Source organism: Nerophis lumbriciformis, linkage group LG03 (genome assembly GCF_033978685.3).
Source record: "Nerophis lumbriciformis linkage group LG03, RoL_Nlum_v2.1, whole genome shotgun sequence".
Taxonomy (NCBI): domain Eukaryota; kingdom Metazoa; phylum Chordata; class Actinopteri; order Syngnathiformes; family Syngnathidae; genus Nerophis; species Nerophis lumbriciformis.
In genome coordinates, this window is record NC_084550.2 from 21907501 (window position 1) to 21935000 (window position 27500).

General features: G+C 40.2%; 2 protein-coding genes across 3 annotated transcripts in view; both read right to left on the reverse strand.

The window, feature by feature from the left end:
- The window catches only part of pecr (peroxisomal trans-2-enoyl-CoA reductase), a 32142-nt gene extending 9632 nt beyond the window's left edge, over positions 1-22510 (reverse strand). The window contains exons 1-8 of one of the 2 annotated variants that reach the window (XM_072912821.1): positions 22359-22510; positions 19133-19266; positions 18907-19072; positions 18768-18849; positions 12979-13075; positions 10431-10541; positions 10193-10304; positions 4181-4258 (exon numbers count right to left, since the gene is read on the reverse strand). In XM_072912821.1, the coding sequence (XP_072768922.1) occupies positions 4181-4258; positions 10193-10304; positions 10431-10541; positions 12979-13075; positions 18768-18849; positions 18907-19072; positions 19133-19266; positions 22359-22470 (892 nt within the window). In that variant the 5' untranslated portion in view covers positions 22471-22510. Of the gene's footprint in view, positions 1-4180; positions 4259-5270; positions 5693-10192; positions 10305-10430; positions 10542-12978; positions 13076-18767; positions 18850-18906; positions 19073-19132; positions 19267-22358 lie in introns of those variants that run through there. The other variant, XM_061935321.1, reaches the window with a different exon arrangement.
- A 950-nt stretch (positions 22511-23460) lies between these two features.
- rpl37a (ribosomal protein L37a) overlaps positions 23461-27500 on the reverse strand; it is a 6173-nt gene continuing 2133 nt past the window's right edge. Inside the window, exons 2-4 of the mRNA XM_061935295.1 lie at positions 26679-26807; positions 26473-26555; positions 23461-23625 (exon numbers count right to left, since the gene is read on the reverse strand). Coding sequence (XP_061791279.1) covers positions 23562-23625; positions 26473-26555; positions 26679-26807 — 276 coding nt within the window. The 3' untranslated portion in view covers positions 23461-23561. The remainder of the gene's footprint in view (positions 23626-26472; positions 26556-26678; positions 26808-27500) is intronic.

Below are 27500 nucleotides of genomic sequence, written 5' to 3' on the forward strand. Positions count from 1 at the left end.
TCCGTTCGGACATAATTACGCTTCAAACACGACAAAAATTGAATTTTTCTAATTTTTTATCCGTCTTTGTACAGTATGGCTAATATGTTTAACGGAGTCTTAACTTAAACACCATAAAGAGATAAAATGTAATAAAACGTCGACTAAACGACTTCAACACACAAACAAGAATAAGACGGCAAATTTTTGTAAAGTAAAAATGAAAATGTCATGGCATTGAATCCTGGCTAAATGCCACAATTCGTTATTTTGCAAAAAAAAAAGTTAATGGCCAAATAAGTGAACTTTAAAAAAAAAAAATTCCATAAAAAGTATAACAATTGTGTCGCATAAAAAAATTGTCTTTCTTATTCTTGGGTGGGTAAGCTTGTCAAAATGATGGCAATTATTTATATGTAAAAACATATAAATATTGTGCTTATTTTATGTAGACGCCACTTATTAAATGAATGGTATTCATTAGAATTGAAGTCCTCCGTTCGAACATAATTACGCTCTAAACACGACAAAAATGTAATTGTTCTAATTTTTCATTCGTCTTTGTACATCCATCCATCCATCCATCTTCTTCCGCTTATCCGAGGTCGGGTCGCGGGGGCAGCAGCTTAAGCAGGGAAGCCCAGACTTCTCTCTCCCCAGCCACTTCGTCCAGCTCTTCCTGTGGGACACCAAGGCGTTCCCAGGCCAGCCGGGAGACATAGTCTTCCCAACGTGTCCTGGGTCTTCCCCGCGGCCTCCTACCGGTGGGACGTGCCCTAAACACCTCCCTAGGGAGGCGTTCGGGTGGCATCCTGACCAGATGCCCGAACCACCTCATCTGGCTCCTCTCGATGTGGAGGAGCAGCGGCTTTACTTTGAGCTCCCCCCGGATGGCAGAGCTTCTCACCCTATCTCTAAGGGAGAGCCCCGCCACCCGGCGGAGGAAACTCATTTCGGCCGCTTGTACCCGTGATCTTGTCCTTTCGGTCATAACCCAAAGCTCATGCCCATAGGTGAGGATGGGAACGTAGATCGACCGGTAAATTGAGAGCTTTGCCTTCCGGCTCAGCTCCTTCTTCACCACAACGGATCGATACAGCGTCCGCATTACTGAAGACGCCGCACCGATCCGCCTGTCGATCTCACGATCCACTCTTCCCCCACTCGTGAACAAGACTCCGAGGTACTTGAACTCCTCCACTTGGGGCAAGATCTCCTCCCCAACCCGGATATGGCACTCCACCCTTTTCCGGGCGAGAACCATGGACTCGGACTTGGAGGTGCTGATTCTCATCCCAGTCGCTTCACACTCAGCTGCGAACCGATCCAGTGAGAGCTGAAGATCCTGGCCAGATGAAGCCATCAGGACCACATCATCTGCAAATAGCAGAGACCTAATCCTGCAGCCACCAAACCAGATCCCCTCAACGCCTTGACTGCGCCTAGAAATTCTGTCCATAAAAGTTATGAACAGAATCGGTGACAAAGGGCAGCCTTGGCGGAGTCCAACCCTCACTGGAAACGTGTCCGACTTACTACCGGCAATGCGGACCAAGCTCTGGCACTGATCATACAGGGAGCGGACTGCCACAATCAGACAGTCCGATACCCCGTACTCTGAGCACTCCCCACAGGACTTCCCGAGGGACACGGTCGAATGCCTTCTCCAAGTCCACAAAACACATGTAGACTGGTTGGGCAAACTCCCATGCACCCTCAAGGACCCTGCCGAGAGTATAGAGCTGGTCCACAGTTCCACGACCAGGACGAAAACCACACTGTTCCTCCTGAATCCGAGGTTCGACTATCCGGCGTAGCCTCCTCTCCAGTACACCTGAATAGACCTTACCGGGAAGGCTGAGGAGTGTGATCCCACGATAGTTAGAACACACCCTCCGGTTCCCCTTCTTAAAGAGAGGAACCACCACCCCGGTCTGCCAATCCAGAGGTACCGCCCCCGATGTCCACGCGATGCTGCAGAGTCTTGTCAACCAAGACAGCCCCACAGCATCCAGAGCCTTAAGGAACTCCAGGCGGATCTCATCTACCCCCGGGGCCTTGCCACCGAGGAGCTTTTTAACTACCTCAGCCCCAGAAATAGGAGAGCCTACCACAGACTCCCCAGGCACTGCTTCCTGATAGAAAGACGTGTTGGTGGGATTGAGGAGGTCTTCGAAGTATTCCCTCCACCGATCCACAACATCCGCAGTCGAGGTCAGCAGAACACCATCCTCACCATACACGGTGTTGATAGTGCACTGCTTCCCCTTCCTGAGGCGGCAGATGGTGGTCCAGAATTGCTTCGAAGCCGTCCGGAAGTCTTTTTCCATGGCCTCACCGAACTCCTCCCATGTCCGGGTTTTTGCCTCTGCGACCGCTGAAGCCGCACACCGCTTGGCCTGTCGGTACTTGTCCGCTGCCTCAGGAGTCCTATGAGCCAAAAGAACCCGATAGGACTCCTTCTTCAGCTTGACGGCATCCCTCACCGCCGGTGTCCACCAACGGGTTCTAGGATTACCGCCACGACAAGCACCAACTACCTTGCGGCCACAGCTCCAATCAGCCGCCTCGACAATAGAGGCGCGGAACATGGTCCATTCGGACTCAATGTCCAGCACCTCCCTCGTGACATGTTCAAAGTTCTTCCGGAGGTGGGAATTGAAACTCTCTCTGACAGGAGACTCTGCCAGACGTTCCCAGCAAACCCTCACAATGCGTTCGGGCCTGCCAGGTCTGTCCGGCATCCTCCCCCACCATCGCAGCCAACTCACCACCAGGTGGTGATCGGTAGAAAGCTCCGCCCCTCTCTTCACCCGAGTGTCCAAAACATGAGGCCGCAAATCCGATGACACAACTACAAAGTCGATCATGGAACTGCGGCCTAGGGTGTCCTGGTGCCAAGTGCACATATGGACACCCTTATGTTTGAACATGGTGTTTGTTATTGACAATCTGTGACGAGCACAAAAGTCCAATAACAAAACACCACTCGGATTCAGATCCGGGCGGCCATTCTTCCCAATCACGCCTCTCCAGGTTTCACTGTCGCTGCCAACATGAGCATTGAAGTCTCCCAGTAGAACGAGGGAATCACCCGGGGGCGCACTCTCAAGTACTCCCTCGAGTGAATCCAAAAAGGGTGGGTACTCTGAGCTACGGTTTGGCGCATAAGCGCAAACCACAGTCAGGACCCGTTCCCCCACCCGAAGGCGGAGGGAAGCTACCCTCTCGTCCACCGGGTTGAACTCCAACGTGCAGGCTCTGAGCCGGGGGGAAACAAGAATTGCCACCCCAGCCCGTCGCCTCTCACTGCCGGCAACGCCAGAGTGGAAGAGAGTCCAGCCCCTCTCGAGAGAAGTGGTTCCAGAGCCCTTGCTGTGTGTCGAAGTGAGTCCGACTATATCCAGCCGGAACTTCTCCACCTCGCGCACTAGCTCAGGCTCCTTCCCCCCCAGCGAGGTGATGTTCCACGTCCCAAGAGCCAGCTTCTGTAGCCGAGGATCGGACCGCCAAGTGCCCTGCCTTCGGCTGCCGCCCAGCTCACATCGCACCCGACCTCTATGACCCCTGCTATGGGTGGTGAGCCCATTGGAGGGGGGACCCACGTTGCCTCTTCGGGCTGTGCCCGGCCGGGCCCCATGGGGGCAGGCCCGGCCACCAGGCGCTCGCCATCGTGCCCCACCTCCGGGCCTGGCTCCAGAGGGGGGCCCCGGTGACCCGCGTCCGGGCGAGGGAAATCTGGGTTCCTTGTCAGTGTTCCTCATAGAGACCTTCGAGCTGCTCTTTGTCTGATCCCTCACCTAGGACCAGTTTGTCTTGGGAGACCCTACCAGGGGGCATAAAGCCCCCGGACAACATAGCTCCTAGGATCATTGGGACACGCAAACTCCTCTACCACGTTAAGGTGGCAGCTCAGAGAGGAGTCTTTGTACAGTATGACTAATATTATTTTAAACAGAGTCTTAACTTAAACACCATAAAGAGATAAAATGTGATAAAACGTCGACTTTAATACACAAACAGATGTGACAGGTTAGCATAGCATGCTAGCTATATACGTGACGATATTCGTTAGCAACAATTCGTCATTTTTAGGGGTTACGAAACGAACTTTCATTATAATTACCTTGCGGCGTGACAATAATACTTGGTTGTTAGTAAAACTGTTGGAATGTAATCAGGAAAAAAGACAAAACGGTACCTTTAATCCTGTGTTGTGACCTCTGCACGGTTGCGACAGTCTGTGTTGCTGTGCGGCAGAAGTGCAGCTGCCGTAAAACTGATAAGAAGTACGGCAGGTCATTTAGGACAAAACTCACGCTGTAAAGTGCAATGGCAATGTATTATTGTCGTTTTTAAAATCGTTTTAACAAATTATTAATTCACACATTAATTTAACAGATTTTTTTTTCCATTAAAAACATTTTAGATACGGTTGCGTCCAGAAGAAATCCCCCGAAATCCGACGCTCTTTTCAACCTTTTTAACAACACAAGTACGTCTTTCTCCGTTTATCACAGTCAGACACAACAATACTTCATATTTTTTAATATAATATTTCGTTGAGTTTTATGTAAATATTGTTTTCTTAAAATATGGTACCAGTTTTGTATCATATTGTAGCGGCTGGCTACGGGGTGTTAGCCAATGACCTTGGCAGGGGGGGGGGGGGACTTCCGGTGAGAGCTCGGGAAGTGACGTTGTTGATAGGAAGGAAGTGTTGGAGTATTGCCGGGAAAGAAGGCAAACAATATTGGGATTATTACAATATTGTTGTTGAAATAAAGTTTTGGTGGAAAAACACATTGCTAGACATAAAAACAACGCATCCCAAGACTTGGAGATTGTTGTCATGGAAACCAAATATTTGTTCTATTCTGAACAGGAAAAAAATATAACTCATCAATAATCACGAAGGAAAATAAAAAGGTCATAATAACCTCCGATTTACTAACATAAACTATAAAAACAATTACAATCAAAGACAATTTAAACATGTAGCTTGATAGTTTTATGTGCTTTTTATTCTATGTTTCGAACGTTATCCTCATACGTTTATTTTTTTCTATTTTCCTTATTTTTGTATCTTACGATTTCCTATCAATGTATACAATACATATATATTCTTATTTTAATTTTCAAATATTTGTATTTATACTATTATTGAGGTATAACATTTCGGAAGAAAAAAAAAACACTTCTTCATTCTCAGCCAATCACCTTTCGGGAACGGTACGTTCAAGAACATGGGAATTCTGAGTATCGACATTGACGTAACTTTGACACACCAGCAGGATCTCTACAACACACACCCTTTTATCTGAGCCAAACAATTACAGATGAACACTCAATAGATTTTTAAATATAAAATACAAAGTTTGTTTCATTTGTTGATCTAGTATTCTTCAGTCTGGTGGGAGTATGGGTTTTTTCCCCACTCATTAAATGTGTGACCCCACATTCAAGGTAAACAAATAAAATGTACAATGCAAAACTATCTAATTAGCATGCATCACACATTCACATATATCTAGTGTTACAGATGATTATTAACAAACAAAAAAAGTTGTGGATTAAGAAAGGGTTCTCAATCGAATGGCATATTATTTGTGTTTTGGGGATTTGAGGAGTCAGAGTTTGCTTTGAGGGCTGAGCAGATCCTTCAGAGCTTCCAGGTTTTCTCCCTCTGGAGCTTCAGGCCACGCACTGTGATCTGGAGAAACACAATGCTGTTCATCACACGGTGTTCATAATCATGTGGAAACATATATATATATATATATATATATATATATATATATATATATATATATATATACAGTTAGGTCCATAAATATTTGGACATTGACACAATTTTCAGTATTCCAGCTCTGTACAACACCACAATGGATTTGAAATGAAACAATCAACATGTGCTTTAAGTGCAGACTTTGAGCTTTAATTTGAGGGTATTTACATCCAAATCAGGGGTGTAGGAATTACAACACATTTTATATGTGCCTTCCACCTTTTAAGGGACCAAAAGTAATTGGACAATTGGCTACTCAGCTGTTCCATGGCCACGTTTGTGTTATTCCCTTGTTTTTTTTTCATTTATTTCATTTACAAAGAGCAGATAAAAGGCCTAGATGGCATTTCAAGTGTGGTATATTCATTTGGAATCTGGGGAGGTCATCTCTTAATATGAAGTCCAAAGAGCTGTCACTATCAGTGAAGCAAGCCATCATTAGGCTGAAAAATCAAAACAAAGCCATCAGATAGATAGCAAAAACATTAGATGTGGCCAAATCAACTGTTTGGTACATTCTTAAAAAGAGAGAACACAATGCTGAGCTCAGCAACACCAAAAGACCTGGAAGACCACGGAAAACAAGTGTGGTGGATGACAGAAAAATCCTTTCCCTCGTCAAGAAAAAGCCCTTCACAACAGTTGGCCAGATGAAGAAAAGTCTCCAGGAGGTAGGTGTATCTGTGTCCAAGTCAACAATTAAGAGACAACTTCTCCAGAGGAAATCCAGAGGGTTCTTCACAAGGTGTAAACCATTGGTGAGCCTCAAAAGCAGGAAGGCCAGATTAGAGTTTGCCAAGAAACATCTAAAAGAGCCTGTGCAGTTCTGGAACAACATCTTATGGACAGATGAGACCAAGATCAACTTGTAGCAGAATGATGGAAAGAGAAGAGTATGGAGGAGGGAAGGAACTGCTCAAGATCCAAAGCATAGCACCTCATCAGTGAAGCATGGTGGTGGTAGTGGCATGCATGGCTGCCAGTGGAACTGGATCTCTTATATTTATTGATGATGTGACAGCTGACAGTAGCAGCAGAATGAATTCTGAAGTGTTTGGGGCAATATTATCTGCTCATATTCAGCCAAATGCTTCAAAAGTCATTGGACGGCGCTTCGCAATGCAGATGGACAATGACCCCAAGCATACTGCAAAAGCAACCAAATAGTTTTTTAAGGCAAAGAAGTGGAATGTCCTGCAATGGCCAAGTCAATCACCTGACCTGAATCCGATTGAGCATGAATTTCCCTTGCTGAAGACAAAACTGAAGGGAAAATGCCCAAAGAACAAGCAGGAAGTGAAGACAGCTGCAGCAGAGGCCCGGCAAAGCATCACCAGGGACCAAACCCTGTGTCTGGTGATGTCTATGGCTTCCACACTTCAGGCTGTCATTGACTGCAAAGGATTTGCAACAAAGTATTAAAAAATGACAATTTTATTTATGATTATATTAGTTTGTCCAATTACTTTTGGTCCCTCAAAAAGTGGAAGGCACATATAAAATGTGTTGTAATTCCTACACCGTTCACCTGATTTGGATGTAAATACCCTCAAATTAAAGCTCAAAGTCTGCACTTAAAGCAGATCTTGATTGTTTCATTTCAAATCCATTGTGGTGTTGTACAGAGCTGGAATACTGAAAATTGTGTCAATGTCCAAATATTTATGGACCTAACTGTACATATAGATATAGAGAGAGAGAGAGAGAGAGAGAGAGAGAGAGAGAGAGAGAGAGAGAGAGAGAGAGAGAGAGAGAGAGAGAGAGAGAGAGAGAGAGAGAGAGAGAGAGAGAGAGAGAGACAAGCAGTAGACAATGGATGGACGGACACACACACATATATATATATATATATATATATATATATATATATATATATGTATATATATACATATATATATATATATAAATATATATGTGTATATACAGTATATATATATATATATATATATATATATATATATATATATATATATATATATATATACACACACATATATGTATATATATATATATACATACATACATATATATGTACATATATATGTATATGTATGTATATATATACATACATATATATATACACATATACATGTGTGTATATATATATACACATATATATATACATACATACATATATATACATATACTGTATATGTGTATGTATATATATATATATATATACGCACACACATGTATACACATTCACACAATCATATATATATATATATATATATATACACACACACATATATACACCCACTTATATATACATATACACATATATACAGTATATATACACACACATATATATGTACACACATGCATATACACAATATATATATATATATTTATATATATACACACACACACACACACACACACACACGTATATATACATATACACACATATATATACTCAGTATTTATATATATATATATATATATATATATATATATATATATATACATATATATATATATAAATACACACATGTATATACACAGACAGCCATACACATTATTACAGTCTATATGTATATATATATATATATACATATACACACAGTATATATATATATATATATATATATATATATATATATATATATATATACAGTGTTGGGTTAGTTACTGAAAACCAGTAACTAGTTACAGTTACTAGTTACTTTATTTCAAAAGTAACTCAGTTACTAACTCAGTTACTTACACCAAAAAGTAATGCGTTACTGTGAAAAGTAACTAGTTAGTTACTTCTTTTTTTCTTCTTTTTTTTTTTTAAAGCTCCCATTAATGCCCTTTTTGCCTTCATTTCAGTACTGTTATTGCACTGGAGAATAATACAATCTGTTGATCAACTTGACATGCATTTTTATTTTCCTTTTAACATAATTAATGAAAAACAGTGCAACATAAAAAGGCATTCCTCCTTTCTTTAAACTTGGACCAATGACCATTAATAAAAAACAAGTTTAAGTGCAACATAAGAAGAAACATCATCTTCCTTGAAACATAGGTAGTGAAATAAAGCCTGACATCTGGAGTGATGGTGCTGTCTTCCACACTTGGAGCCATGGATTGTAGAATCTTTGTTTTCAGTGGCAGGATCATTGACACAGATGGTGAAGTTTCAGTGCTCAGTAGAGATGGAACACTTTTGAGGGGTTTAAGCACCTAGAGGACCTCATCTGCCACTCTCACATCATCATCAGACAGGGTGACATTTGTCTTCAGGGTGTTGTGGGTCAATGCAGAGTATATAGCTGCCTGCTGCTCCAACATATCATAAGTGGAGTTCCACCTCGTTGGGACATCATGTATGAGCAGGCAGCTTTAGCATTTCTTGCTTTGTCTTAAGCACATGAGCAGCTGTTGTGCTTGGGTGGAAGTAAGAAACCTTCCTGATCCTCCCAAAGAGGCGCTCCATCCTATTGACTGAGATTCCCTTCTGTGATGCCAAATTCACTACATGTGCAAAGCACCTATCTGTGGTCCCAGTCCTGCCTCATTCTCTGTAATTATTTGATTTTTGGCATTATCACGTGTGACTGGGATATCTTTATCTTCCATTCCTCCACTGCTTGTGTCAGTACCTGCGCAAGGTGACTCTCGTAGAGGGGGCGTGTCTTCTCATCTCCCAGTCTGCTGTGATGAAGTGAGCGCTTATAGTTCCGCTGGACGTCCAGTCGTCTGTCATGAGCGCAACAGCTGATGCTCGGGATAGTTCATCCACAACTTTTTTCTTCTCCTGCTCATAAAGATCTGGCACAATCTTATTGCTGAAGTGGGTGCGCGACGGGATGTCGTAACGTGGTTCAAGCACGTTCAGCATGTGTTTAAAACCCTCGTTTTGCACAACCGAGTCTGCACTTATAAACACACCGATTCAATGGCGCTGGGCGTTCAAGCTCCTCCGTTATTGCGCTCGCCATGACCACGCTGTGTGTGGACTGAACGTGCCAACAGCTTTTTTTTTTTGTTTCATATATCAAACCGCGGATCAAACCTCCCCTCCCCGCCCCCCCCCACACACACATAGACCGCGCCTCTTTTCTTCTCTCCGGCTTGTGACAGAGGAAGATTCAGAAGAAAGACACCGCAGCGCTTCTGTTTCTAGCCGATACTACATCAAAAGTAACGTAAAATAACGCAGTAACGCATCATGTAGTAACGGTAACTAAATTACTGAATAAAAAAAAATATCGCGTTAGATTACTAGTTACCGCCGAAACTAACGGCGTTACAGTAACGCGTTACTTTGTAACTGTATATATATACAAACATGTATATACACATACATACAGACAGACACACGTATATATATATACACAGTATATATATATATATATATATATATATATATATATATATATATACACACACACGTATAAACACAGACACACACACATATGTAAAAAATCCACCTACTGGGTATGTCCCAGGTGGAGTGGTATAGACTCTGTCCTGCGTCCACCCTCAGTGTGGCCCCAGAGATGTAGGAGGCAGCAGGGGAGAGCAGGAAACAAACTGCTGAGGAGATCTGAGCACAAACACTTCATTATGTGCGACTAATGGAAGAAATATCACTTGCTTGGCTAGCATGAGTGACAGCCATTAAACATACAATATGGTGAGTATAATAGTATCTGTAATGGTCACTAATCACCTCCTCTGGTACCCCCAGTCTCTTTGCAGGACTAAATGGGACCGACATCTTGAATAGGGTTGGTCCCAGCTCCTTATAGTTCTCCATTGCAGTTTTAGAAAAAATGGTCCCCTGCAACAACACACACGCCCATTTGCAACATCCACCTCATTTATATATGTAAATACAATTAGGGATGGGTACCGATTACATTTCCACCAATATGGTACCAAACCTTGGTAACTGGGAATCGATACCAGTACTCAACGGTACCAGCTATTGGTACTGTTGTGTACTTTAATAAATATTCATATTAATAAATATGCCATCAATGATTGAGTAGCTTAAAATAGGTCAGTATGAATATGCTTTTTTCCATGAAGCCCAACGTGTTATGTTGCGCCCTACAAAGTGTTTGTACTGTAAGTATTGTGCCTAATACACACTGTAAAATCTACTCACTTGCGGACATACCATCACTGATTTGAGTAGCTTAAAATAGGTCAGTATCAATATGCTTTTTTTCCCCATGAAGCCGAACGTGTTATGTTGCACCCTACAAAGTGTTTGTACTGTAAGTATTGTGCCTAATACACACTGTAAAATCTACTGAATTGCGGACATACTATCACTGATTTGAGTAGCTTAAAATAGGTCAGTATCAATATGCTTTTTCCCCCCATGAAGCCGAATGTGTTATGTTGCGCCCTACAAAGTGTTTGCACTGTAAGTATTATGCTTAATACTCACCATAAAATGTACTGACTTGCACACATGCTATCAATGACTTGAGTATCTTAAAATAAGTCAGTTTGAATATTCTTTTTTTCCATGAAGCCAAACGTGTTATGTTGCGCCCTACAAAGTGTTTGTACTGTAAGTGTTGTGCTTTATACACACCGTAAAATCTACTGACTTGCGGACATGTAATCAATTACTGAGAAACTTAAAATAGGTCAGTATGAATATGCTTTTTTCCCCATGAAGCCGAGTGTGTTATGTTGCGCCCTACAAAGTGTTTGTACTGCAAGTATTGTGCTTAATACACACCGTAAAATCTTACGACTTGCGGACATGCCATCAATGACTTGAGTCGCTTAAAATTGGTCAGTATGAATATGCTTTTTTCCATGAAGCCGAACGTGTTATGTTGCTCCCTACAAAGTGTTTGTACTGTAAGTATTGTGCCTAATACACACCGTAAAATCTACTGACTTTCGGACATGCCATCACTGATTTGAGTAGCTTAAAATAGGTCAGTATCAATATGCTTTTTTTCCCCATGAAGCCGAACGTGTTATGTTGCTCCCTACAAAGTGTTGTACTGTAAGTATTGTGCCTAATACACACCGTAAAATCTACTGACTTTCGGACATGCCATCACTGATTTGAGTAGCTTAAAATAGGTCAGTATGAATATGCTTTTTTCCCCATGAATCCCAACGTGTTATGTTGCGCCCTACAAAGTGTTTGTACTGTAAGTATTGTGCTTAATACGCACCGTCAAATCTACTGACTTGCACACATGCCATCAATTACTGAGAAACTTAAAATAGGTCAGTATGAATATGCATATTTTTCCATGAAGCTGAACGTGTTATGTTGTGCCCTACAAGTGTTTGTACTGTAAGTATTGTGCCTAATACACACCGTAAAATCTACTGACTTGCGGACATGTCGTCAATGACTTGAGTATCTTAAAATAGGTCAGTATGAATACGCTTTTTTTCCCCCATGAAGCCCAACGTGTTATGTTGCGGCCTACAAAGTGTTTGTACTGTAAGTATTGTGCTTAATACGCACCGTCAAATCTACTGACTTGCACACATGCCATCAATTACTGAGAAACTTAAAATAGGTCAGTATGAATATGCTTTATTCCAAGAAGCCAAATGTGTTATGTTGCGCCCTACAAAGTGTTTGTACTGCAAGTATTGTGCTTAATACACACCGTAAAATCTTACGACTTGCGGACATGCCATCAATGACTTGAGTCGCTTAAAATTGGTCAGTATGAATATGCTTTTTATCCATGAAGCCCAACGTGTTATGTTGCGCCCTAGGAAGTGTTTGTACTGTAAGTATTGTGCTTAATACGCACCGTAAAATCTACTGACTTGCGGACATGCCATCAATGACTTGAGTAGCTTAAAATAGGTCAGTATGAATATGCTTTTATCCTGTTATGTTGTGCCCTACAAAGTATTTGTACTGTAAGTAGTGTGCTTAATACACACATTACATTTGATTGCAACGTGCATCTTATTTTGTTGTTTTCATGACCAAATTTGGAGGTGTTGAAAACGCCGTGGAAAATCGCTAATGCTAACATAAGCCTGTCGATGGCAAAACCAATGTAAATTAGCCCCGAGCTAGCCCATTTTTGGAAGGGTAGAGCCTTACTTTACATTTGAGCCTTTTCTACCAGGCACACTTGCTTTGTTGGTGTTGAAAATTGCAATTTTACCTAAAGGGAGTTGGCACCGTTTGATTTTATGTGAATCGAAACCCGGTAGTACCGCCGGAATTCGGTACCTATCCCTAAATATATTGTAATAATATTGCATACAGGGGCCACAGCGTTGACTCGGACACCTGAGGAAGCCCACTCAACGGCCAGACTTTTTGTTAAGTTATCCACGGCTGCCCTGGCTGCACCCGTGTGTCTGTAGAGAGAGAGAGAAGGTGGCTTCATCACTTTCATCAAAATAATAATGTCATGGCTGTCTTGAGTTTGGTCATTGTCCTGTTGGAACACCCAACTGCGCCCAAGACCCAACCTCCGGGCTGATGATTTTAGCTTGTCCTGAAGAATTTGGAGGTATTGTGGCCAAACGGCTCAATTTTTGTTTCACCTGACATCACATGGACAAAGATAAGACCTTCTGGAGGAAAGTTCTGTGGTCAGATGAAACAAAAATGGAGCTGTTTGGCCACAATACCCAGCAATATGTTTGGAGGAGAAAGGGTGAGGCCTTTAATCCCAGGAACACCATGCCTACCGTCAAGCATGGTGGTGGTAGTATTATGCTCTGGGCCTGTTTTGCTGCCAATGGAACTGCTGCTTCACAGAGAGTAAATGGGACAATGAAAAAGGAGTATTACCTCCAAATTCTTCTTGTCTTGGGCGCAGTTGGGTGTTCCAACGACCCTAAACCATACTTGCCAACCCTCTCGATTTTCCCGGGAGACTCCCGAATTTCAGTGCCCCTCCCGAAAATCTCCCGAGGCAACCATTCTCCCGAATTTCTCCCGATTTCCACCCGGACAACAATATTGGGGGCGTGCCTTAAAGGCACTGCCTTTAGCGTCCTCTCTCACCTGAAACCTTCACCCCTTAACAGCCGCATGCTGTCCAGGCGTCCGCTTTTCCTCCATATAAACAGCGTGCCGGCCAAGCGTTGGACGGGTTTAACAATGGTCTTTACTCGAATATATTAAGAAATGCTGACACATTGTATGATCTTCTAACTGGTTTAATGATAACAAGCGAATGCACGGCATATTCGGTCAACAGCCATACAGGTCACACTGACGGTGGCCGTATAAACAACTTTAACACTGTTACAAATATGCGCCACACTGTGAACCCACACCAAACAAGAATGACAAACACATTTCGGGAGAACACAACAGAACAAATACCCAGAACCCCTTGCAGCACTAACTCTTCCAGGACGCTACAATATACACCCCCCGCTACACCTTACAAACTCACTCCCTCAGTGAGAGCATGTCTCAAATTCCAAGCTGCTGTTTTGAGGCATGTTAAAAAAAAATATTGCACTTTGTGACTTCAATAATAAATATGGCAGTGCCATGTTGGCATGTTTTTCCATAACTTGAGTTGATTTATTTTGAAAAACCTTGTTACATTGTTTAATGCATCCAGCGGGACATCACAACAAAATTAGGCATAATAATGTGTTAATTCCACGACTGTATATATCGGTATCGCTTGATATCGGAATCGGTAATTGAGAGTAGGACAATATCGGAATATCGGCAAAAAAAGCCATTATCGGACATCTCTAATCATCATTTTGAAAGTGAACGATATCAAAATGTCCCTTTCATCCTTTGATTTCCCTGTCTGCGGCTCACAGTGGAAAATAGATACTTTGAAGATTTATTCTTGCAACAAGACATCTAAAGATAATCTATTAAAATACTGCACAGGGAACCATCTTAAAAAAAAAAAATCACAAGTAGTAAAAAAAACATTGAAACGTGTACATGAATGATAGTTGGCAGTTGGTGCGTTATATGGGAAAAAAACTAATTGATTGATTTATTTTGGAAAACCTTGTTACATTGTTTAATGCATCACAACAAAATGAGGCATAATAATGTGTTCATTCCACGACTGTATATATCGGTATCGATTGATATCGGTAATTAAGAGTTGGACAATATCGGAATATCGGCAAAAAAGCCATTATCGGACATCTCTAGTTTGGAGGAGAAAAGATAAGGCCTTTAATCCCAGGAACACCATTCCTACCGTCAAGCATGGTGGTGTTAGTATTATGCTCTGGTGCCTGTTTTGCTGCCAATGGAACTGCTGCTTTACATGAAAAAGGAGGATTACCTTCCAATTATTCAGGACAAGCTAAAATCGTCAGCCCGGAGGTTGGGTCTTGGACGCAGTCGGGTGTTCCAACAGGACAATGACCCCAAACACACGACAAAAGTGGTAAAGGAATGGCTAAATCAGGCTAGAATGAAGGTTTTAGAATGGCCTTCGCAAAAGTCCTGACTTAAACGTGTGGACAATGCTGAAGAAACAAGTCCATGTCCTTGGCATCACTATAGACAGCGATTTTAAACTTGACAAATGGCGTTTTAAAATCGTGTTTTTATCATCTTCGTCTTTTAGGAAAGGTAAAACCGTTTTTATCTTTTAACCTTTTTGAACAAGTGGTGCATGCTTTTACTTCAAGTGGCCTGGACTACTGCAATGCACTTTATGCTGGCATTAGCCAAAAAGCTCTCTCCCGGTTGCAGTTAGTCCAGAACGTGGCAGCACGACTTTTAACAGGGGCCAGGAAACTCCAGCATAGAACCCCAATTCTTCAGACTTTGCACTGGCTCCCTGTTCATCTTAGAATTGATTTTAAAACCTTGCTGTGTGTTTTTAAAGCTTTGCATGGACTGGCACCTCAGTATATCTCGGACCTCATCCAAATTTACAATCCTAAGCGTGCTCTGAGGTCCGAGAGCCAACTCCAGCTCGTTGTGCCCAAGACCAGACTTAAATCCAGGGGAGACAGGGCCTTCTCTGGAACACTCTGCCCCTCCATGTTCAAACTGCTCCCACAGTGGAGTGTTTTTTTTTGTTTTTTTTTCATTTTATTTTTATTGACATCCAGCATCAGACATTCCTATCCATTACATCATATTCACATCAATCATATATCTATTGTCTGCCCTAAATGTCAGGATATTTTTGTTTATATCCCACCCATACCACTCACTCCCCCACCCCCAAAAAAAGAAAGAAACAACAAAAAAACGAAGTAATATCTACAAATACATCAATTAGATAAACAAAGAGAGAGGAAAAAAAAAAAAAAAAAAAGAATAAAAAAAAAAAATAAATAAATAAGAGAAATAAATAATACATAAAATATACCCACACATACATATATATATATATATAAATATATAAATACATATATATATATACATACCTACGTATACACTTGTAGGGAGTAATCCCCCCCTTTTTTTCTTTTTATCTTTTTTCTTTCCCTTTCTTTTTGGCAATACAATCACTAATTCGAAAAATTAAAGTCAGATTTATGGAGCGTGACATAGTTGACCCAATTTTCCCAGTATGAAGTAAATGTCTCCAATTTATAATTAATAAAGGCAGTTATCTTCTCCATTTTATATATGTCTCTGGAACACTCTGCCCCTCCATGTTCAAACTGCTCCCACAGTGGAGTGTTTTAAGTCTCGTCTTAAGACCCACTTTTATTCTTTGGCTTTTAACACTATGTGAGTTGTGTGGTCCTCTGTGTTTTTTATACATTTTATTTTGATTTCTATTTACTGTTTTAATTGGTTTTACCCTTTTAACCATATTTATTTGTATATTGTTTTTATATTGTTTTTATATTTATTTATTTTTTGTTTTTATTCAGTCATTGGTGGAGCAAAGGATAATATTTGAATATTGTTTTTAATAATGTTGTGCAGCACTTTGGAAACATTTTTGTTGTTTAAATGTGCTATATAAATAAAGTGGATTGGATTGGATGTCAGAAAAGCAACACATTTAGCTAAACTGCACCAATTTTGTCAAGAGGAGTGGTCAAAAATTCAAGCAGAAGCTTGTGGATGGCTACCAAAAGCGCCTTATTGCAGTGAAACTTGCCAAGGGACATGTAAGCAAATATTAACATTGCTGTATGTATACTTTTGACTCAGCACATTTTCAGTAGACCCATAATAAATTCATAAAAGAACCAAACTTCATGAACGTTTTTTGTGACCAACAAGTATGTGCTCCAATCACTCTATCACAAAAAAATAAAGAGTTGTAGAAATGATTGGAAACTCAAGACAGCCATGACATTATGTTCTTTACAAGTGTATGTACACTTTTGACCATGACTGTATTAGGGATGTCCCGATCCAGGTTTTTGCACTTCCGATCCGATACCGATATTGTTTTTGCACTTCCGATCCGATACCGATACCGATACTGACCGATACTGGCCTATCCGAGCATGTATTAAAGTTTAAAGTTATTTAGCCTACTTAGTTGTCAGAATCATGTTGAAAAGGGTTTTAGTACTCTTGATAACAACTAGCCAGCTGAATTAGGGGAGTTTGAATAATACACAATGGTTGGTAACAAGAAACTGACCTGTTTATTCAAGGATAAACACAAAATAGACAAAATTATACATGACAAACAGAAATGGCATCATTGAACTAGGGCTGGGCGATATGGCCTTTTTTAAATATTGCCATATTTTAAGGCCATATTGCGATACACGATATATATCTCGATATTTTGCCTTAGCCTTGAATGAACACTTGATGCATATAATCACAGCAGTATGATGATTCTATGTGTATTGATTGAGACTTTTATTAGTAGGTTGCACAGTGAAGTACATATTCCGTACAATTGACCACTAAATGGTAACACCCCAATAAGTTTTTCAACTTGTTTAAGTCGGGGTCCACTTAAATTGATTCATGATACAGATATATACTATCAGATATATACTATCATCATAATACAGTCATCACACAAGATAATCACATTGAATTATTTACATTATTTATAATCCGGGGTGTGGAGGGGGGCGTCGGATGTAAGTGTCAAAAAGACAGCCAAAAGAGTTTGATATGAGAATAAATCTAAAGTTAAAATATAGGGTAGAAATGCACCCATTTGCAGGAAATGTAGTCTTGATTTTCAACATTTTCTTTCAAGGCTTGCATGTCTACATTAAAACATTCTTCTTCATACTGCATTAATATATGCTACTTTTAAACTTTCATGCAGAGAAGGAAATCACAACTAAAAAAATCACTAATTTTTTCATACGGTGTTGATCTGGAAATTTTTGCCTCGGCATTTTGATGGTGTGGACGTGTGGCACCGAACGGAGATAAGCGTCTCGACAGACGTTATAATATTTGAACAATGATGACGAAAACTGTTTTCTCTGTCGTGTCGGTGTGTCGAAAATTGTTATGCGCTTATTTTTTTATTTGATTTTGTGCGTGGCATATAATTGCTATGCGCAGAGGACGTTTAAACAGTGCGCAATTGCACAAGCGCGCACCTTAGAGGGAACGTTGGTCACACGGCTGCGCTAGCATCACAGCTAACGTTAGCCATGCTGCTACCTCTCTGCTCGGGGAGGACGTATACGTATGTGACGTGTGTCATGACAGTATGTGACGTATGACGTGACAGTATGTGACGTGTGTCGTGACAGTATGTGACGTATGACGTGACAGTATGTGACGTGTGTAAGAAGGTGCGCTTGCTGTCTGTGAGAGAGAGACACAGGAAAGAGTGAGAAGAGCCTGTCGTGTAATGCCAGCAGCTAAAAGCAACTGCGTGAGAATCCACAGACGTGTGGATGTGTTGAAGGTGTGCTGGAAAATGCGGAACGGAAATAAGGGAGCAGCAGAAAAGTGGAATGTATTATTTAAATCGGTGCGTTGGAAAACACGGAGCGGAGTTTTTTTTTTTAACTGGATCTGGATCTGCATTTTCCCATGCCTTGCCGATACGCATTTTTTTGCAAATATCGGCGGCCGATCCGATCCAAATATCGGATCGGGACATCCCTAGACTATATATTTAAGAGGGATATTACTCACGCCATGCCTGGGAAGCCTTTCCACATATCGGCGATGATGTTGACGATCACGCCTCCGTGTTGTTTCATCCATGCAGTGTAGACTATCAAGGCGATGCGTTATCATCCGAGCACAGATACGTTCCCCGCCCGGATCTCACCTTCCTTGCAGCAGTGGAAGGTTCCAGTCAGGTTGGTGTCCACCACCGCCTTCCATCCCTTCGAGGACATGTGCTCCGCCGGGCTGCTGAACTGCCCGCCGCCGTTGTTGACCAGGAAGTCTATGCGACCGTACTGCTGCAGCACCGAGGATACGAGAGCCTTCACCTGGGGGGCGGGACGTACATCGTGATTGGCGAAACGTGCAAAGTGGAGGGGAAGGCGCACCTCGGTCTCGTCGCGGATGTTGCACGGGAACGGAGTGATACGAGCGGGGCTGGAGGCGGGGATTTTCTCTCTCATCTCCCGGGCGGCCGATTCCAGTCTCTCCGCCTTCCTGCTGGAGATCACCACGCTGCAGCCTGGGGGAAAGATGGCGTCATGGCGGGAGTGATGGCCGAGTGGTTAAGAGTGTCCGCCCTGAGTTCGAACCCCGGCCGAGTCATACCAAAGACTATAAAAATGGGAGCCATTACCTCCCTGCTTGGCACTCAGCATCAAGTGTTGGAATTGGGGGTTAAATCAACAAAAATTATTCCCGGGCGCGGCCACCGCTGCTGCTCACTGCTCCCCTCACCTCCCAGGGGGTGATCAAGGGTGATGGGTCAAATGCAGAGAATCATTTCGACAATCATTGGTACTTTAACTTTAACTTTAAGTAATGCCCTAAAATATTGGCCAACAACACGCCGTGACCGCCCTTCCCTTTTCAAACTTGTTAGTGGGCGAGGGATGTAACAATAAATGGTATAATGATAATTTGCGTTAAATTCCAGACAGTTAGTAATACCCTCTAATTTTTTAATTACTGAAAAAACGTAATTTATTAATGCATTTTAGGCAACATAAAGTTGTTTGGCTTGATAATGGCAGACTAACTACACGGACTTTGCTCCGGAGATGAACGTAAACGGAGCCAAGCGCTTGGTTCAACGTCACTTTCCCTCGCTTCCCGGCGTGCGTTTAAGTGTTTGGATGGAGACAGGTGTGGACAATATTGGGGACACTTGTCCCCAACACTAAACGTATACAGCCAAGGAGAAAACTATTTTCTCAATAGAACGTTCATCAGCAGCTGTGACTGAGAGTTAACGAGGTGAGGAAACATGCAGCAGGCGATGTGTCGCGAACGTTGTCACAACTTCTTTATAAAGTCTTTAGTTTGTTTACTGGGATGTTCACTCCTCCTTTATTTAACTGCAAACCGTATCAGTGTACTCATCTCATCGAACTGTATGAAGGTTGTGAAGATTGTGTATTCGATGTGAGAGGTGTCGCTCCTCTTTAGTTTTGTTGGCCAAATTGTTGTACTGAACCAAGAGAAAAACAAAGCTTGTTTATTAGACTTCATTTTCATTAGTCAAACTGCTTTGTAGTTGTATATTATTATCAAAAGTAAACACCATGGGGGTTTTTTTTTTTACATTCTTGTGTTTTTTTCATGTCACAAAGGTGTTACTTCAAAAAAATTGTGTTTATGTTTTATTGTGTATAGTTAATTCCTATATGACATATTTCTGCTCAAACTCTTAATGGATCTGTCCAGATCCAGCATCTACATGTACATATAAATGTACATCACTTAAAAAATAATAATAATAACAATAAAAATACCCCGCCTTCCGCCCGATTGTAGCTGAGATAGGCTCAAGCGACCCCTCGCGACCCCAAAAGGGACAAGCGGTAGAAAATGGATGGATAATAAAAATACCTCCCTTCATCAAAATGTAAAAATAGAGATAAAGGCATAATGTAATGACAACTAGCTGACAAGTTGATATTATTAATGAATTAAAAAAACTTATATATATATATATATATATTTGAAAACTCAAGAAAATATTTTAAAAACTTGGTCTTCACTTGTTTAAACAAATTCATTTATTTTTTTTACTTTGCTTCTTATAACTTTCAGAAAGACAATTTTAGAGAAAAAATACAACCTTAAAAATTATTTTAGGATTTTTAAACACATATATATTTTTTAACCTTTTAAATTCTTTCCTCTTCTTTCCTGACAATTTAAATCAATGTTCAAGTAAATTAATTTTTTTTATTGTAAAGAATAATAAATACATTTTTATATAATTCTTCATTTTAGCTTCTGTTTTTTCGACGAAGAATATTTGTGAAATATTTCTTCAAACTTATTATGATTAAAATTCAAAAAAATTATGTTGGCAAATCTAGAAAATCTGTAGAATCAAATTTAAATCTTATTTCAAAGTCTTTTGAATTTCTTTTAAAAATTTTGTTCTGGAAAATCTAGAAGAAATAATGATTTGTCTTTGTTAGAAATATAGCTTGGTCCAATTTGTTATATATTCTAACAAAGTGCAGATTGGATTTTAAACTATTTAAAACATGTCATCAAAATTCTAAAATTAATCTTAATCAGGAAAACTTACTAATGATGTTCCATAAATTATTATTTTTTTTCCCAAAAAGATTCGAATTAGCTAGTTTTTCTCTTCTTTTTTTCGGTTGAATTTTGAATTTTAAAGAGTCGAAATTGAAGATAAACTATGTTTCAAAATTTTATTTTAATTTTTTTTCGTGTTTTCTCCTCTTTTATAAAAATGTTAGTGGCTAGTTAGTTCAAATGGGATATTGTGATTTCACAAGACTGTCTTAGAAGTGATCATTTGAAAATGTTCAATTTGAAAAATGTGCACTTAGATATATTTGGAGGTAATCCTCCTTTTTCATTGTCCCATTTACTCTCTGTAAAGCACCAGTTCCATTGGCAGCAAAACAGGCCCAGAGCATAATACTACCACCACCATGCTTGGCGGTAGGAATGGTGTTCCTGGGATTAAAGGCCTCACCTTTTCTCCTCCAAACATATTGCTGGGTATTGTGGCCAAACAGCTCCATTATTGTTTCACCTGACCACAGAACTTTCCTCCAGAAGGTCTTATCTTTGTCCATGTGATGTCAGATGAAACAAAAATTGAACTGTTTGGTTAGAATGGCCTTCCCAAAGTCCTGACTTAAACGTGTGGACAATGCTGAAGAAACAAGTCCATGTCAAAAAACCAACACATTTAGCTGAACTGCACCCATTTAGTCAAGAGGAGTGGTCAACAATTCAAGCAGCATCTTGTGGATGGCTACCAAAGTTGGATTTTCAGTAGACCCATAATAAATTCATAAAAGAAGCAAACTTCATGAATGTTTTTTGTGACCAACAAGTATGTGCTCCAATCACTCTTATCACAAAAAAATAAGAGTTGTAGAAATGATTGTAAACTCAAGACAGCCATGACATTATGTTCTTTACAAGTGTATGTCAACTTTTGACCACGACTGTATATATTTAAAGTAGCAAAGCTCCACAATGTTTACTGGAGTCTTTTGTGTACCAAAGTTCACTTGACCCTCGCCATCTTTGAGCAAGTCACTTTCCAAAGATAGTACATTTGGACTAAATAGACGAAATGACAGGACTCACCCAACTCCACAAGCTCAGTAGATATGGCTTTACCGATACCAGTCGCTCCTCCGGTCACAATTGCAACTTTGTGGTCGAACAAACCCGGTCTGAAGACACTACGGGCCGCCATGTTTGTTTGTGTTCCCGCTGCCCGGAACCTTCCGGCGCCCCCTGCTGGGGAGGAGAAGTACTGCAGCACTTCCGGAATTCTACCAGCGGTATCAAGGTTGTGTAGGACAATTACATAATAAGCAGAAATAGTGCAGACCTACTGTACCAGTTGATGTAAGAATAGCTATGAATTTCTCAAACTACGCAAAAATTTATTTTAGACTAGCACAGAACATATTTAAAAAAAGTTAATTCAGAAACTATATGGAAATGAACAGAAAACGTTAAATGTGCCCCTTTCTTTGTTTGACCAATAGCTACCATGCTAAATAAAAACGAGTAAAAAGATTAAAGAGGTTCCGCAACATCTGTAGCAAAACCTCAAGGTTCTGTAACAGATTCTTCCCTCAGGCCATAAGACCCTTCAATGCATCATAATAATCCTCTCAATTCCCCCAAAATACTGTATATTGTACAGGATTGCTTATTATTTTTATTGGATAGTAGTCTATTTCAATTCTTAGTTGTATCTTTATTACTTCTTGTGTAATTTATTTTTATTCCATATTTGTTCCCACTACTGCATCTTAAATTGGAGTCCTTAATCTCGTTATATGCAAATTCTATTCTATTCAAAAACGGATTGAGTAGCTGGAATATAAAGACAATATAACATACATCCATAAATGTGGATGCATATGCAAAAAGTGCAATATATTTATCTGTACAGTAATCTATTTATTTATATCTGCACCTTATTGCTCTTATCATGCATTACCATGAGCTAATGCAACAAAATGTTCTTATATGTACTGTAAAGTTCACATTAGAATGACAATAAAAGGAAGTCTAAGTCTCTAAATGTAAAATGTTTACATTGTGCAAACACTGCTTCTTCTAAATCCCACTGGGGATTTCTTGGAAGTCATGTAATGTTGTAATGTAATGTCATTTTTGCTGCAAACATTTTGAATTCACTTGTAATAAAATTTAAAAAACGGACACAAAGTTCCACTCCAGACAGCTTTATTGTTGGATGTTGAGGCCATGTCCAGGTTGGTTCATTTATGAAAACTAAGTCCCAAAACCTCCAGTGATTATCTCACAAGTTTACTGGTCCTTCAACTCCTTCAGTCTCCTGATGGCAGACTTGACTGTGACGGCAGATGTTGTGCTGGGGGGAAGAACACACCATTACTTCAATGAATACAATAATACATGCAGTTTACTCTGTGTACATGACACTACACTTTTGGTTGTTGCAAGGACATATCTATACAAGATCAAATATTCAAAAAGGTTCCTCCTTATTCCTCCCCACTTGCATAGCTGCGTGCAATTTAACCATGCAACAATGAGTGCTTTAAGGGCATATTCAGGCTGCAAGGAGAGCTTTACTGCCATTTTGTGAATAAGTCAAAGGCAGTTTGCTCAACTTCAAAACATTTATCAAGTTCAGGGTGTCTAAAGCGCGGCTTGCAATTTTTTTTTAATTCTCAAAAATACAAAGTGAAAAAAAAGTGTGATGAAAGAGCAAACAGCTGTGATGTAATAAGAAAAAGTTGAAATGTTGGCACTAAATGTCGTGCATGAGTGATATCAGCCGATACCAATCACATGTTTTAACTGTAAATCTTTACATTTATTTATTGTGAGTTCTATCTATAGTTTAACAATATCAGCATTATATTTCAACCAGTTTAATTGTATTTTATTACATTCAGTACAATTCGTTATTGTGCAAGAAAAAAATAAGGTTAAGCTTAAATTAGTTAACTTTCCCCCCCCAAAATTATTTGAGTTTAAAAAAAGTATAAAAATCGTGGACTGCAACAATACTGACACACCAACAGTTATGTTATCCTCTCTCTAGACTTCTTTTTCTACTTCTTAATTTCCTGATAATAGCTGATTACTTTACATCAGCACTTATTAAACTTTACTAAGCACTTAATTCTTCTGTTTTAAACAGCTTAGTGTGTAGTTTAACAGTGTACCTGCTCCTGCTTGTTCTCGGTTTAGCATGCTGAGCCTCGCCCTCCAGTGATAATATTAATTGATACTTAAGCGGCTTATTTGCTGTAATGGAGGTGATTATTTTAGTTGAGCGGTGACAAAATGTATGGAGATACACAATTAGGGAGACTAAAGAATGCAATATTAGCCAGCGGGTAACAGCTTTTGTAATCGACACTGATAGCCATGAATCGGCAATTGCGATCGTGTACATTTAAGAATATCGTCTGATACTGATGCAAATAAAGCTTATATGCAGGCTGTTTTTTTCTAAAAAAAAAAAAAAAAAAAGTATCATAATCGGTTTTAAAAGTTAACGATATCGAAATGGCTCTTTCATTCTTTGATTTCTCCGTCTGCGGCTCACAGTGGAACATAGATACTTTGAAGATGTATTCTTGCAACAAGACATCTAAAGCTAATCTATCAAAATGTCAGTCAGTCTACCCCAGGGCAGCTGTGGCTATGAAAGTAGCTTACCACCACCAGGTGTGAATGATTGATGGGTTCTACATGTAAAGCGACTTTGGGTACTTAGAAAAGCGCTATATAAATCCCAGTTATTATTATTATTATTATTATTAAAATACTGCACAGGGCAACATCTTAAAAAAAAAAAAAAAAAATCACAAGTAGTAAAAAAACATTGAAACGTGTACATGAATGATAGTTGGCAGTTGGTGCGTTATATGGGAAAAAAACTGAAAGACCAAAAGGCATGTATAGTTTTTCCTAGAGATGTCCGATAATATCGGGCTGCCGATATTATCGGCCGATAAATGCTTTAAAATGTAGTATCGGAAATTATCGGTATCAGTTCGGAAATTATCGGTATCGATTTCAAAAAGTAAAATGTATGACTTTTTAAAACGCTGCTGTCTCCACGGACGTAGGGAGAAGTACAGAGCGCCAATAAACCTTAAAGGCACTGCCTTTGCGTGCCGGCCCAATCACATAAGTGAATGCAATGCATACTTGGTCAACAGCCATACAGGTCACACTGAGGGCTGCCGTATAAACAACTTTAACACTGTTAAAAATACGCGCCACACTGTGAACCCACACCAAACAAGAATGACAAACATTTCGGGAGAACATCCGCACCGTAACACAGCAGAACAAATACCCAGAAAACCTTGAAGCACTAACTCTTCCGGGACACTAAAATATACACCCCCCGCTACCCCCCCACCCAACCTCCTCATGCTCTCTCAGGGAGAGCATGTCCCAAATTCCAGGCTGCTGTTTTGAGGCATGTTTAAAAAAATAATGCACTTTGCCATGTTGGCATTTTTTTCCATAACTTGAGTTGATTTATCTTGGAAAACCTTGTTACATTGTTTAATGCATCCAGCGAGGCATCACAACAAAATTAGGCATAATAATGTGTTAATTCCACAACTGTATTTATCGGTATCGGTTGATATCGGAATCGGTAATTAAGAGTTGGACATTATCGAAATATCGGCAAAAAAGCCATTACCGGCACCTCAAATTTTTTCTCCTCGGATTTTGTTTGACCTACAAGACATATCTCATGCGGTTGCTTTAAATTATATAAAATAAGTGATATTGTAGTGAAGAATTAGATTTCATATCAAAAAGTGGCATTAGGAAAATCAGAAGTGTGAGCACTAGAACTGGATGTAGTGTGGACAAATGGGGCCAATTATTTTCAATGTGTTTTTATTTTTGTATTTGTCTTAATCCTTTTGTATGTGTTTTACACTTCAACTTTAAAAAAAAAAAAGCCTAACCAGGGACAAAGGTTGCAAATTAGCCTACAGCTAGAAGTCCTATGCACTTTGACATCGGTTACCTGTGGGTAGCAATGTTTAATTGTACTGTCCCTGTCAAATAAATACATAAATACAGACTAAAATTACTGAATTAGTACCTATAAATATGTTGCACAATCCAGTGTTAAAAACTAGCACACAATATAAGCAACACGTCACATATAATAACGCCTTAACTCACATTCACCAGGAAAAATGCTACTTACTTGTAAGTCCAGGCTCCTCCAGCCACGGTCTTCATGCAGGACCCACAGTGCCAGATGCCCACAGCCCTCCTCTTCATCTTGGTCTGCATTTAACACATCAGAGGAATCAATACATTTGTCGCAAACTTAAAACGATGCAACGCTCTGACAATCGCCACGCTATCAACTCCGCTGCGTCTAACGATCCTCACACTTCAAAGGCTTACCTTCCCACAGAAAGAGCAGGTGTATTTAGCGTGCTGGGAGATTTCTATTTTCTTCACCATCTTCCTCAGCGATGCGCCATAACGCGTGCCATATTTACCAACGATCCCCACCTTCTTGGTGCGCTTGGCCTGCGGAGGAACGCACAATACATCTATTGAATGAACAAATATAACACACTGGACATCCCAAATTCAATCAATCAATGTTTGTTTATATAGCCCTAAATCACAAGTGTCTCAAAGGGCTGCACAAGCCACAACGACATCCTCAGTACAGAGCCCACATAAGGGCAAGGAAAAACTCACCCCAGTGGGACGTCGATGTGAATGACTATGAGAAACCTTGGAGAGGACCGCATATGTGGGTAACCCCCCCAGGGGAATAAGTCGAAACATATTTGGGGAAATCGGATTTTAACACTAAATTGTTTTGACTCCGTTAGGCTTCATGGCTTAATGGACCACAATGGAAACAAGCCTTTTGGCTTTTTGTGCCATCCATTTGCCTTTTTAAAGCATTACATGGATTGTCAATAAACTTCTCAATCTTAACAATATTTTAATATGGAAATACAATCCTACACTTTAACTGTATTTAAGCTAATACCGAACAATTTTTTTTTATTGAACAACAATTAAGGCTGGGCGATATATGGAATATACTCTATATATCACAGGTTTGTCTCTGTGCGATATAGAAAATGACTATATCGTGATATTCCAGTATACGTCCTCACGCAGTTGCTTTTAGCTGCGGGCATTACACTACAGGCTCTTCTCACAGAGACATAAAACAAGCGCACCTTCTTACATACGTCACAT